Source organism: Galeopterus variegatus, unplaced genomic scaffold, assembly GCF_000696425.1.
Source record: "Galeopterus variegatus unplaced genomic scaffold, G_variegatus-3.0.2 Scaffold13560, whole genome shotgun sequence".
NCBI classification, from domain to species: domain Eukaryota; kingdom Metazoa; phylum Chordata; class Mammalia; order Dermoptera; family Cynocephalidae; genus Galeopterus; species Galeopterus variegatus.
The window spans coordinates 17,521-31,390 of record NW_007739671.1 but is presented as its reverse complement, the minus strand read 5'-3'; the positions used below and the strand labels follow the sequence as shown (position 1 = coordinate 31,390).

The window sequence follows — 13,870 nt, the reverse complement described above, 5'->3', positions numbered from 1 at the left end:
TGATCCTTGATCGGCTTAATCCTTACCATTTAAAAACATCTTGATATGGAATGATATTCAGGAAAGACAGAGTTAGTGAAACCTTATTTTGGTAAAGAAATGTCACAAGAAAGTGTTTTCGTTTGATCACAACCTATATTTTACTAACTAGAGGATGCAAAATATCAGGTTTATATAGCTTTTGGGAGCCATATCTCAGCACTTTATATCTGACAATACTTTGAGGACAACAATTCTGAGAATAGCATTTTTAGAAATTTTTAAAAAATATTTGAAAATTAATGTTTAGTTACTACATACTTTGCTGAATTTGTTTGTATAAGTTAGGAAAGTTTTTTTCTTAACCTTGGAGTGCCTCAGTTTCCTTAAAAGTAAATGTTTGGAGTGGATAATCTGTGACAACCTTTCCTGCTGCACAGTGTCTCATTTGGATTCTGTCAATTCAATCATGCCTTGGTCATGAAGAAGCTGGCACTCACCTGGCTTGTCCAAGAGAGTAAATGTGTTGGAGGAACTCCCCAAAAGTCTACAGAAAAGATTGACCTTCCAGGATGCTGGTTCTTAATTAACAAAGTTTCAAAATAGAAAATTATGAAAAAAATGCAACTTGACTGCCTGGAGCATATCTTCCAGTGCCTCTGCTGTGTGCATGCATTTCTGATCCTTCAGTATTAATGGTTGTGAAAGAGAAGGTGTCATTCCTCATGAAATTTCTTCTCTAGTGCTTATATGGGTAGCTGATGTGGGTGATGACAGTCAGCGGACGGATTGAGAGTAGATTGTGGAGTGTGCTGCAGCTCTGTTGTGAAAGAGAAGGTGTCATTCCTCATGAAATTTCTTCTCTAGTGCTTATATGGGTAGGTGATGTGGGTGATGACAGTCAGCGGACGGATTGAGAGTAGATTGTGGAGTGTGCTGCAGCTCAGTAGCAAAATTAATAAATACCTGAAAGCAGTAATGAAAATAGTTGGTAACTTACAAAAACTCTCAACTCTTCGTTTTGTCTCCACTATTAGCAGAGGAGACATTCTCTCAGAATACTGCCCACCTTGTCCTAAAAGCCACAGTCATTCATTTACCACCTTCCCCTAAATCACCGTAATCATGCAAATCCACTGAGGACACAACACCAGGAATGATAAATATTTCTGGACAATTAATAAATCACCTGGAAATTCTCAAAACCTTATGTATGGTTTTAGAAAGAAATTGTGATATATTTTACATTTCTGTACTCACAGTAAACCAAGCGCATTTTGTTTCCCCCTGAGTTTGCTACCACTGCATTAAAGTGGGGTCCCCTTAGTTTCTTGGGGGCTGGGTAAAGTGGAGAAGGGAAGGTTAATGGGACATGCTTGAACTTACTGAGTGCTCAATCATAAACAAATTGAAGCCCCACTGAATATGTACTTTTAGTAAACAACATAAAATAAACCAACCCTACCACTCACCATCCTTATCAGAATTTTGTAAAACTGAGCAAGATTAACTAAGAGCAATGGTGAGCTGAAGAAGTAATCTGGCTAATTTTTAAATTGGCTGGGATAGGCCTGATGAGTGTATCAAAATGCAACCTGCTGAATCGTTCAAGGTACTATACCTGCTCCAAAGTGGTTTGGTTAATGGAGTAATGCTTGATATTCAAGAAGGTCTTATTATTTTCTAGAACTTTGAACAGGTCGGCTAAGCATCCCCACCTTTTTGGCACATGATATTCTAATAAATTAAGGCGCTGTCCCTAAAAGCCAAACAATAAAAAGTGTCACATGATTAGCAATCATTAAACAAAATTGATCATACTACATTTAATTACCAAATAAATTTTCCAGCCACACACATAAATACCAACTAGGGATACAGGTTAATTTTGTGAGTCTCCAATAAACCCTTATTGGTGACAATTTACCATAAAGCACATTTGATAAGTGGCATTCACCTGGTTGAATTGCTGCTCTGCCCACTGCTATGCCCCCACCTTGCCACAAGCATGGGGAAGACCTCTTTAAGGGGTCAGAAGATGCCTACAGACATTCAAGAAGGAGGAAGTTAATGTGGCTTAGCAGAGGTGGATGGAGGTGCCCTGAACTTCACTCTGGGACTTGGGCTTAGCTCTCAGGTGTCCTCTCACCATTAGCTGAGAAGATCTTGGTAAGATATTTAACTGTTCTGATCCTTGTTTACATGTGTGCCAATGGGGACAATTATACCTGTTTCATAGGGTCGTTTAGAGTCATACTCAAGCAAGAACAATAGAGTCCTGCACAGCATGCTTCTTCTGTGGTAGAATTTCAATAAATGGTCATTGTTTAAATAAACAGGGAACAGCTACTCTGTGGACTACAACCTGTTAGAAGTTATGATAAACTAGCATCACACAGTTATCCAAAAGAATTATAGACAGTGATTCTCAAACTTTAACGTGCATAGGAATCATCTGATCATCTTGCTAAGATGCAGATTCAGATTCAGTAGGTTGGGGCCTGAGATTCTGCAAGGCTAACCAGGTTCTGGGTGATAAAGATACTGTTGGTTCGGGGACCACACCAGATTAGGTTTGTAGAGGGTTATGATCCCAAGCATAGGGCTCTTCTTGTGAGATAATGCTGAAGTCACCAAGCCTCTAACCCCCAGCAAACATAGGGAAGAAGTTAACTTTTGCCATCTTCCATCCTGAACACAATGAGCTATGCAATGGAGCTGTGCCCACAGAAGGGTGATTCATAACCACCGTCTGCCCTGGGCAGTCCACCAAGCAGCCAGGCAGGCTTGTCATCCTGCAGAATGACCAAGCAATATCAGCTATCCATGCTGGATTTAGTCAGGAGGTATGGCCTCTACTTTGCAATGAAACTAAGACAGCTGGCAGTATCTTATGGCAGCACAGAATAAAACAGTAAAAAGACAAATACATTTATAAGATTATTTTTTCGCTGAAAACAAAGAAGTAATGCAGAATATCAGTACTACCTTAAATTGGATTCCTGGAAAATGGAGCTTCAAGCAGTCAGAAATAGCGCTGTGCTGATTTGTTCCTTTATAGAGCCAAATCTTGACCGTATAACCATCACCAAACCTGAGTGTTGAAAGAAATGCAAATGTGGTTACTCTTATACTGACCCCTATGATGGGTAAATTCTAAGTTCATTTTCACATAGAGACAAAAAACAGTAACTATTTCAAACAGTTGGGAGATTTCTGGATTCTCAAAAACATAATGCACAGAAATTAATTGTAAATCAATTATGCAGTTTTCTGTCATTCAATTTATATCAGCACAGACACTGATTTATCTTAAAAATAATAAAAAAAAGATAATCAGCAAGTCCTGGAATCAACACCTAGTCAGTGAAAGAGGGAAGATAAAAACGCCAACTGTGGAAGCAAAGTGCTGGACAGACACTGATTTATCTTAAAAATAATAAAAAAAGATAATCAGCAAGTCCTGAAATCAACACCTAGTCAGTGAAAGAGGGAAGATAAAAACGCCAACTGTGGAAGCAAAGTGCTGAGTTGGAGGGAATTAGAAGCTGGGCTGGACACTAACCCTGAAATGCAGCATTGCTGGACTTACTGCTTCAAGGTCTATAATGATTAAAATGTGGCTGGAAAAAGATGAAAGGGAATGCACAAATAATTTAACCAGGCATTTGTTTGCTCATTAGATGAAATAATTTTCCCAACTGTTTTTCAACCCAGCCTAGGTGGACAGACCCATGACTGCAATGGAAGTCGCCAGCCTAAGAGGCACATTTTCTAGCTCTGTAGAACTATAGATGGTAGTTCCACTGGTGTCCAAGCAACAACACGTGAGGCTACATTCACACCCTAGGGTGATCTCAAATAATTATCTCCAAGGATGTAGGGGCTTCCAAAACTGCGTGTGTTATTCTACTGCCTTATCCCAGGCGTCTAACATGCTGTTAGGCACATAATGGTGTTTCCACAAACATTCATTCAATAAAAGACAAACACATGAATACATTATGATGATTAAAATTTATGTCTGTTTTGTTCAGTCATGTATCTATTCCTAGTACCTAGCACAGTACCCAGCATGTAGCACCCAGTACCTAGCACAGTACCCAGAACTGATAAATATTAGTTTAGTGAATGAATGAATGAATGAACTAATGGTCTGCCCAAAATCTTTTAATCATACCTCACTTGGCATTGCTGGGGGAAAACATGCTACACTTGAGAGTAAATTCTCCCTAAGTGAGGCTGGCCTTAATACATTTATGGTCGAATCATTTTTTGAATCTGTCTGGTGAAGACAGGAAGGCCTGAGATAATGTGATCTTGTTTCAGTGACACAGATCAGCCCATGAGTACCCCCAGAGCTCCTCGTCCCGGGGTTCTATTTTCCTGTCTCCTGCCTTGATTTCAGAATGTCAGAGTCATTTCCCCCGAGGTCTGTGCATGGCTCCAACAGCATGATGTAAGTGCCAGAGGAAAACAGTCCTTAGAAAAGGGAAATGTTTGTAGCAGGCTAAGTCCAGGCCTTTCACACCAGCCACCAAGCTGTTCTCATAGCACGGTCACCTTGAGAGGCAACAGGAGCTAACGTCGTCATTCTCTCCCTGATTTCCTTCTCTGAGCCTGTGAGCATTGTTAGAAAACACCCCATGGAAGGAGCCACAGCAATCTACTTTCTGCCTTGATAAGCACAGCCCGTGGAGAAGCCTGGAGTATTTAGTGGGTGAGACCAGAAGAGGAAAACACCATCATTAACACAGCAAACCTTCAAAGCCAGCACACCTGCTCCGCGGCCATCTGCACAAAGATGGAGGTTTTGTAAAGTGTCTCCACGGGGGAGGAGGGGCTCTGCTCCAAGTACACAAACAAACACACTTTGTGTTGCTGTAGAGGGATGTAGTTCATTTGGAACATCTGATTAAATCTCTTTTAAGTTCAGTTTCAGAGTTTTCACAAATACCCTCTATGGGCTCCAGTTACAGTCCCCATGTAATATAGCCTTTAAAAAATGTAATAATAAGAAAAACGCATAATTGTCTCAGCAGAGAGGGATTGCTTTAAAGAACACCCTCCCTCCCATTGTTGAGAAAAGGCTTTGATAAGCCAGACTCTGGATAAAAGTCTCTGGGTCTAAATGTGGTAAGAAATTTCCAGCTAGATCCCAAAGTGTGTGGACCACAGGCAGGACCAGGGAGAAGGTAGCTGAGGAAGCCCAGAGCTCCCCAATTACTTCCTCCTTCCCCCACATTTAAAAACATCAGGAAATTACTAAATTCACAGAATACTTTGGAGGGTTGACAGTTAGAGGGGGTGCACAGCTGCACTCAGCCAGCTCCCAGGCCAGAGGTGCACACTCAGGTGGGACCAGGCAGATACAAAACAGCAGGGCAGGCAAACCTCACAGCATCCTGAAGATGAGGGACCCCAGACCCCTCACTCAGGAACATTTTCCTAAGTGTCCCACAGGCAGGAAGGACCCCGGTGGTATCTGAGTTATGAAAAATAAATCATCAAGATGGTGAGTCTTTTCAATATTACTCTGAATTCCTCCAAATACTAATTTAAAATGAGATGAACTAAAACAAAGAAAATACTAATTTAGATCAGCTTTTCTGCATTTCAGTATGTGAATGTGTATACTGAAGTAAATGACTCCTTGCTTCCTCTGTAAACAGAAAATTGGAGTGATTTCCTAGAAAAAGTCTGATCACAAGATTGGTCTTTGCCCTTATGTAATGTCATTTAATCATTCAAATATGACTTTGTAAGCAATAAAAATAATACTACAAATATTTACAATAATGAGAAGAAAGCAGGTGTCAATAGGAAACTGGATATTAAAAATGGCCTCAGACACAATGGACCTAGATTCCCCACTTTATGGGCACAGTCACTTTAGGTGCAGGTGTAAAGTCAGTATGAAGTGGACATAAATAGATGTGCTTGAAAGAGGACGGCCAGGCTTCCAGCAGGACAGAGGGAGTTCTGCTGACCCATTCTCCAGTGAAACTGGTGAAAATTATAAAAAGGTAACCAATGAAAGTCTCCAAAGTGGCCTTGATACATATAGCAAGTGAAAAAAATAATATTCAAAAAAGTCTACTAAAACTGAAAAAGAACAGTGAAAGTCTGTGGTATTTGAAACGAAACCTATTCTCTCCCATGTAGTTTCCACCTCAGGGAGACGGAAATTTCTCTCCAGACTTGTGCATCCAAGAACACAGAAAGAAAACCCAAGTAACAGAAATCAGAAGTGAAACGAAAGAGGAGACATTACAACCAATGCCACAGAAATAAAAAGAATCATTAGAGACTATTATAAACAACTATTGCCAACAAATTTGAAAACCTGGCAATGGTACAGATACAGACTTCTAGATGGAAATGGATAAATGTCTGCACATACAAACCAACAAGACTGAACTAAGAAGAAACAGAAACCCTGAACAGACCAAAAAATGAGATTGAAACAGTAATCAGCAGTCTCCCAACAAAGAAAAGCCTAGGACTGGACAGCTTTATTGCTGAATTTTACCAAACCTTTAAAGAGGAATTAATACCAATTCTCTTCAAACTATTCCAAAAAATTGAAACAGAGGCCATTCTACCAAACTCATTCTATGAGGCCAGCATCACCCTCATACCAAAACCAGACAAAGATACAACAATAACAAAAAAGAAAACTATATGCCAATATATCTGATGAATTACAGATGCAAAAATCCTCACCAAAATATTAGAAAACAGAATACAGCAATACATCATAAATATTATATACCATGATCAAGTGGGATTCATCCCAGGAATGCACAGATGATTTAACATATGCAACTCAATAAATGTGATGCACCACATCAACAAAATCAAGGGCAAAATCCATATGATTATCTCAATAGATGAGAAAAGGCATTGACAAAATTCAGCATCCCTTCATGATAAAGACTCTCAGCAAATTAGGTATAGAATGAGAATATCTCAACACAATAAAAGTGATATGACAAACCCACTGCCAATATCATCCTGAATGGAGAAAAGCTAAAAGCCTTTTCCTTAAGAACAGGAACAACACAAGGATGCCCACACTCACCACTCCTATTTAATATAGTAGAAGTACTAGCCAGAGCAATCAGGCAAGAGAAAGAATTAAAAGGCATCCAGACTGGAAAGGACAAGGTCAAACTCTCCCTGTTGCAGATGACACAATACTATATAGAGAAAAACCTAAAGACTCTATCAAAACACTCTTAGAGCTAATAAATGATTTCAGTAAAGTTGTGGGATACAAAATTAACATGCAAAAATCAGTGGCATTTTTATATTCCAACAATGAATTAACAGAAAAGGAAATCAAAAAAGGAAGCCCATTTACAATAGTTACCAAAAAAATAAAATACATAGGAATAGTTAGCCAAGAAGGTAAAAGATCTATATAATAAAAACTACTACTAATCACTGCTGAAGGAAATTAAAGAGGACACAAAAAGATGGAAAAACATTTCATGCTCTTAGATTGGAAGGATTAACATGGTGAAAATGTCTATAGTACCCAAAGCAATCTACAGATTTAATGCAATCCCAATCAAAATACCAATGACATTCTTCACAGAAATAAAAAAAAAAAATCCTAACATTCATACAGAACAACAACAGACCCTGAATAGCCAAAGCAATCCTGAGCAAGAAAAAATAAAACTGGAGGCATTGCACTACCTGACTTCAAATTATACTACAAAGCTATAGTAACCAAAACAGCATGGTACTGGCATAAAAACAGACAATTGGACCAATGGAACAGAACAGAGAACATAGAAATCTATCCAAGTACTTGCAGCTAACTGATCTTTAACAAAGGCAACAAGAACATACAATGGGGAAAAGACTGCCTCTTTAATAAATGGTGCTGGGAAAACTGGATATCCATATGTGGAAGAATGAAACTACCTGTACCTATAACTATATACCTTAATCAACTCAAAATGGATTAAAGACTTAAATATAAGACCTGAAACTATAAAACTACTAAAAGAAAACATAGGGGAAACACTTCAGGAAGTAGGAGTGGGCAAAAACTTTATGAATAAGACTCCCCAAAGCACAGACAACAAAATAAAAAATAAACAAATGCAATTATGTCAAACTAAAAAGCTTCTGCACAGCAAAAGGAACAATTAACAGAGTGAAAAGACAACCTACAAAATGGGAGAAAATATTTACAAACCATGCATCCAACAAAGGATTAATATCTAAAATGTACAAGGAACTCAAACAACTTAACAGTACAAAAACAAGTAACCTGATTAAAAAATAGGCAAAGGAGCCGAATAGGCATTTCTCAAAGGAAGACTTACAAATGGCCAACAGACACATGAAAAAATTCTCAACATCACTCAGCATCAGGGAAATGCAAACCAAAACCACACTGAGATATCTTCTCACCCCGTTAGACTGGCTATTATCAAAAAGACAGAGAATAACAAATGCTGGTGAGGATGTGGAGAAAGGAGAACCCTCCTACATTGTTGGTGGGAATGTAAATTAGTGCAGCCATAATGGAATACAGTGTGGAGTTTCCTCAAACAACCACAGATAGAACTGTCATATAATACAGCAATCCCACTTCTGGGTATGTACCCAAAGGAATGGAAATAAGCATGCTGAAAGGATACCTGCACTCGCATGTTTATGGCAGCTCTATTGACAATCGCAAAGAGTTGAAACCAACCTAAATGCCCATCAATGGACGACTGGATAAGGAAAATGTATGTGGTATATATACTCAAGGGAATATTACTTGGTCATAGAAAAGAATGAAATTCTGCCATTCACAGCAGAGCTGGTGAACTTAAAGAAAATTATGTTAAATGAAATAAACCAGGCACAGAAAGAGATACTGCAAGTCCTCGCTCATAAGTGGGAGCCAAATAAAAAATAAAAGAAAGATACAACTATCACAATAGCACATTGAACTTTCTAAAGAAGAGAACAGAACTGAGGTTACCAGAGGTAGGAAATGGGGAGGGGGAGCGGGGCTTAGTGAGAAATTGGTAAAAGGCAACAAAAAATAATTGCATTTTGTAATGTTGCATATGCTAATTGTCCTGATCTGAGCATCACATATTGCACAGAGATATTGTATTTAACACTGTACCCCACAGATACATTCAATCAATTACGTTTCAATAAAAAAAAAGAAAAATGCAAATCAAAACCACACTGCAATTTCACTTCATACCCACTAGGATGGCTGAAATAAAATTTCAGATAACAAGTGATGACCAGGAGAAGTCAGAACCCTCACACACTGACGATGGGAATGTAAAATGGTACAGCTGATTTGGAAACCAGTCCAGCAGTTACTCAAATGATTAAAGATATATATGACAACAATTTCACTGCAAGTTATATACTCAAATAAACAAAATCATATGTCCGCACAAAAAGTTGTACATTAATGTTTACAGCAAAATTATTCATAACAGCCAAATGTTCATGAATGGATGAATGGATAAATAAAATGTTTTGTATTATTCTTCCATAAAAAGGCATAAAGTACTGACTCATGCTACAACATGGATGAACCTCATGCTATCGTGCTAAGTGAAAGCAACCAGTGACAAAACACCACATACTATATTATTCCATTTCTGTAAAATAATAATACATAAATCTCTAGAGAGAAAAAACAGATTGGGGTGGCCTGGGACTGGGGGAAATGAGAGGACAGAGGAATAAATATAAAATAATGATAAAAATGTCCTAAAATTAACTGTGGGGGTGGTTCCACATATGTGTGAATATATGAAACACAACTGAATTATACACTTTAAATAAGTGAATTGTATATCAGTAAAGCTATTAAAGAGCAAAGAACGAAGATGACAAGGTTTAAAATAATTGGTCATTAAATGTTTGGAGATTGTAGTAGATTGTTACTATGGCCAGAATTCTTTGCTGCTTTGTACGTCCCTGTCCTTTGCTGTGTAACCATGTGATGCTTTTCCACTTAGGTGGGACCACCTTCCTACACTTTTTCTTTGGGCTAGCCATGTGACTTCATGTGGCTAAAATGATGTTAGCAGGTGTGAGGTGACCTGAGGCTTGAACCGTCTTTGTGCAGTTTGGCCTGTCTGTTCTTGTGCTTCAACCTTCCAGACACTGATCCCAGGAGGAGGATATGAGACAAGGGAGCCAGGGCCACCCCCAGCAAGTCCCACCAAGGCCAGCCCATCTGCAGCAAACCTGCAGATTCTTGCGGGTGAATGACAGTTGTTTCAAGCCACTGAGTCAAAATGAGCTTTGCAGCATTTTTATAACAAAATCTAACTGATTCAGATGGGGGTTTTTATACTTTAATTAAAATGAAATCAAAAATCAAATCTATAAAATGTTTTTAAGCCATGAAACAAAGAAATATCGAGAACTCGTGCAGTTTCTTTGAATACACATATGCACACATGCATACATGCACAAATTTGAGGCTGATTATTTAAACCTAGAGTAAAGAGTCTTTTCCCAAATCACAACCTGATTCATTTTAAACTTAAAATATAGTTCTGTCCAATAATAATCCATTTTCTTGGCTAGGCTGTGTTTTCTCATGCTCAGGCTGCATTTACAATCAGAAATCATACTCCCATAGCGTGCAGTTGAGTTTTAGCACAACACATTTTTACTGTCTGCACTGCACATTAGTTCTTGGCAAGCCAGTGTGCATCAGTGCTGAATGTAGCTATCCAGCAGAGGTGACAGCAAAATATTGCCAAGGCTGTGGCAGCAATTAGGTCTGAATCACATACCTAATAGTTTCTGTTAATGGAGATGCTGAGTAAACACAGAACTCTGCTTCTAAAAGCAGCCACCTATCAGTGAACAATGCAGACTGTTTTGAAAGACAGCAGACTTCACCCCGTCTAGAGATAAATAGGATCTGAATAAAAGTCTTCATCAAAGAGGTCAATTATTGTTATTAGTAGTAGTTGTTTATTAAGCTCAACAGAATCGCTTTCCATGGTGATTACTCTTTTAGAGCCCAGTTGTAGAAATCTGAAAGGAACTATCATTAAGCAAAGGCCGTGTGCTATTTTACATTTGTTCATTAATGCATTAATTCATTTGTTCAAATAATACTTTGAGCAAGTGTCACGAGCCAGACACTGTCCCAAATGCTAGGGATACAGAAGTAAACAAAAACAAATTCTACCCACAAAAAGTTACATTCCACTGCACAGAGGTAGAAAATAAGCAGGTGAGCAAATTAATGTTGTATTTGATGTGTTAGAGGGAATGCGAATATCAGTCTGTTTAGATTTATGAATGAGTGACAGAAAACCCAAGACAGCAGTGCTGCTAGTGAGCTTCAAGTCTGAAGCCAGGAAGCCCAGAGCAGACAGAGCATTCTTTGGGTTCTTCCTATACTGCTGCCGCACTTCACAGGCTCCATTGCTAAGGACACTTCGTGGCCCAATGTAGCTGCTTCATCTCTAACCATCACATCTGCATTCAAGTCAGAAGGAAGGAAGAAAGGGGCAGAAACAATGCATAGTCCTCCCTGCAAATGCATCTCTCTGAAGTTGCACACGTCTTCCTCCTATAACTCTTCGGTCTCATGTAGCTTGTAGTGAAAGCTGGAAAATGGAGGGTTATTTCCAGGTGGCCATATTGTCAGCTAACACCAAGGGGTTCTTCTGCTTCTATGAATGGCTGGAATGGTTACTGGAGATCTCTCTGAAGAGGTGACAGATGAGCGGACATCTGACTAACATGTGTTTCTCTTTCAGAAGAACTTTACAGGGGAGAAAAGAGGAAGCTCAGCACCCTCAGGGGGAAACATGGTTGGTATACTTCCCCATTTCTTCTCAAAATACTATAAAATGTATATTATTATCCCTACTGAATTTTAAAAACTACCTTTCAGAGATGTTAAATAACTTTTTCAAAGTCGTAAACGTCTGACACTTAATCTCTGTGATTTCCTCAAACCATGCTAGCTTTCAAAAAAGAGTCTGCCCATGTTTTTAAAAGAAGGTAGTCCATTTTCTCAGTAAATACAACAGGAAGTAAATTCAACAGAAGAATTTTGTAGCTTTCATCATGGAAATGTCCCTGACATCTCCCTGAAGCGGAGCTCTCTTCTTTAATCTGTTGTAGACAAAGTTAGCTGAGACTCTAGCAGTGGGATGGAAAGAATAAGAAACTTCAAGTCAAGAAACTGAGTTGAAAACTTCTTCTTTCAATAGTAACTCTGTTTTGGGCCAACTGCTTAACTCCTTTCGGTCTTGGTTTCCTGATGGTGAAGTGGGTAAAATAATAGTCATTTATGCTGGAAGGATTAAATGAGACAGTGCACGTAAAGCATTTGGCAAATGGCCTATGTTTAGTAACAATTAAAATGAAAGCAGCAGCATGGATCTGAGCTCGCCTGACTGCGGTTTATAAACATTGGTTCAAAGCTGTGGTGAGCTCAGCCACTCCCTCCCTCTGTCTCAAGCAGAGGCAGTCATTGCTCCCACCTTCGGGTTTCCTCTCCTGCCTCCTGCCATACCAAAAAGCACACAGGGCAGAATATCCACAATGTTTCTGCTTTATGAATCATTTAAATGGCCCACCAGAGCCTCCCAGGGAGCATGCCCCAAACCACAGTCCTCCTCACCGTCACGGCCCTGCCCAGCTTGTCAGTCTCTCTAATGACATCACTGTCTTTCCATCTCCTAAACCCAAAGCCTCCTCCTTTCCTTAAGCCCCAGGTCAGTTCATTGTAAAGTTGTGGTTTTTTTTTTAACGCAATGCCTCCCACGCCAATGCTATCTTCTCCATGTGCTCTGTCACCAGTCTTTCCATCTCCTAAACCCAAAGCCTCCTCCTTTCCTTAAGCCCCAGGTCAGTTCATTGTAAAGTTGTGTTTTTTTTTTAACGCAATGCCTCCCACGCCAATGCTATCTTCTCCATGTGCTCTGTCACCAGCTGACTTCAGTTCCTCTTATTTTACTTCCAGCTAAATCAAAAATAGCCATTTAATAGGCCACTCTTTCTCCTGTCTCTTGTTGCTTCCGTTTGTTTTGCCATTTTTTACCCTGGAATTAAATCCTCCCACAATCTGATCCCACAGATTGTTGTAGCCATTTAATAGGCCACTCTTTCTCCTGTCTCTTGTTGCTTCCTTTTGTTTTGCCATTTTTTACCCTGGAATTAAATCCTCCCACAATCTGATCCCACAGATTGTNTTTGTTTTGCCATTTTTTACCCTGGAATTAAATCCTCCCACAATCTGATCCCACAGATTGTTTGCAAGTGTATGCCCCACTATTCTACCTGTGCCTCACTTACAGTCAAGCTATTCCCAAACATACTATGCATTATTCTATGTCTCTATCTCTAAAGCATTTATACTTCATTAGCCACCTATGCACATACTTGGTTTAAATGCCTCCTTGCCCATGAAGCCACCACACCAATCCTTTACCTAAAACACAAGGTGTTCATTCTCCCTCCTCCTAACTTTTCCCTCGAGTGCTTTGAAATCTTCTTGAGGCACTCAGAGTCTCAGTTTTTGATTTTTGTGTCTAGCACAGTTCTTACGGGGCTCATGACTTGTCCACTACACAGTCCTGAGGCCCTGACACGACATAAACATTCAGTAATGTGTGCTGATTTAAACTGAGTTGCATCACACAGCATTCTGCTCGCCAGTCTCTTAGAACAACCATCATTGTGTTGCGTTCATTAGTACGTGTCTGTCTCTGACATGACACTGTGAGTTCATTAAGATCAGGAATCACGTCATCATCCTCTCTATAAGGCAACTATTTAACAAATGTGAGTGAATAAACAGGATTCAGGATGCAAGTCTGAGTCCCCAGTAAAAAAAACTCCATCCACGTACAAATATCTCCAGCAC

At 39.3% G+C, this 13,870-nt stretch overlaps 1 protein-coding gene across 1 annotated transcript in view; it reads right to left on the bottom strand.

Moving 5' to 3' along the window:
- Positions 1 to 849: 849 nt before the first annotated feature.
- LOC103581636 (ATP-binding cassette sub-family A member 13-like) overlaps positions 850 to 13,870 on the bottom strand; it is a 26,096-nt gene continuing 13,075 nt past the window's right edge. Inside the window, exons 2-4 of the mRNA XM_008563415.1 lie at positions 2,968 to 3,073; positions 1,601 to 1,738; positions 850 to 945 (exon numbers count right to left, since the gene is read on the bottom strand). Coding sequence (XP_008561637.1) covers positions 850 to 945; positions 1,601 to 1,738; positions 2,968 to 3,073 — 340 coding nt within the window. The remainder of the gene's footprint in view (positions 946 to 1,600; positions 1,739 to 2,967; positions 3,074 to 13,870) is intronic.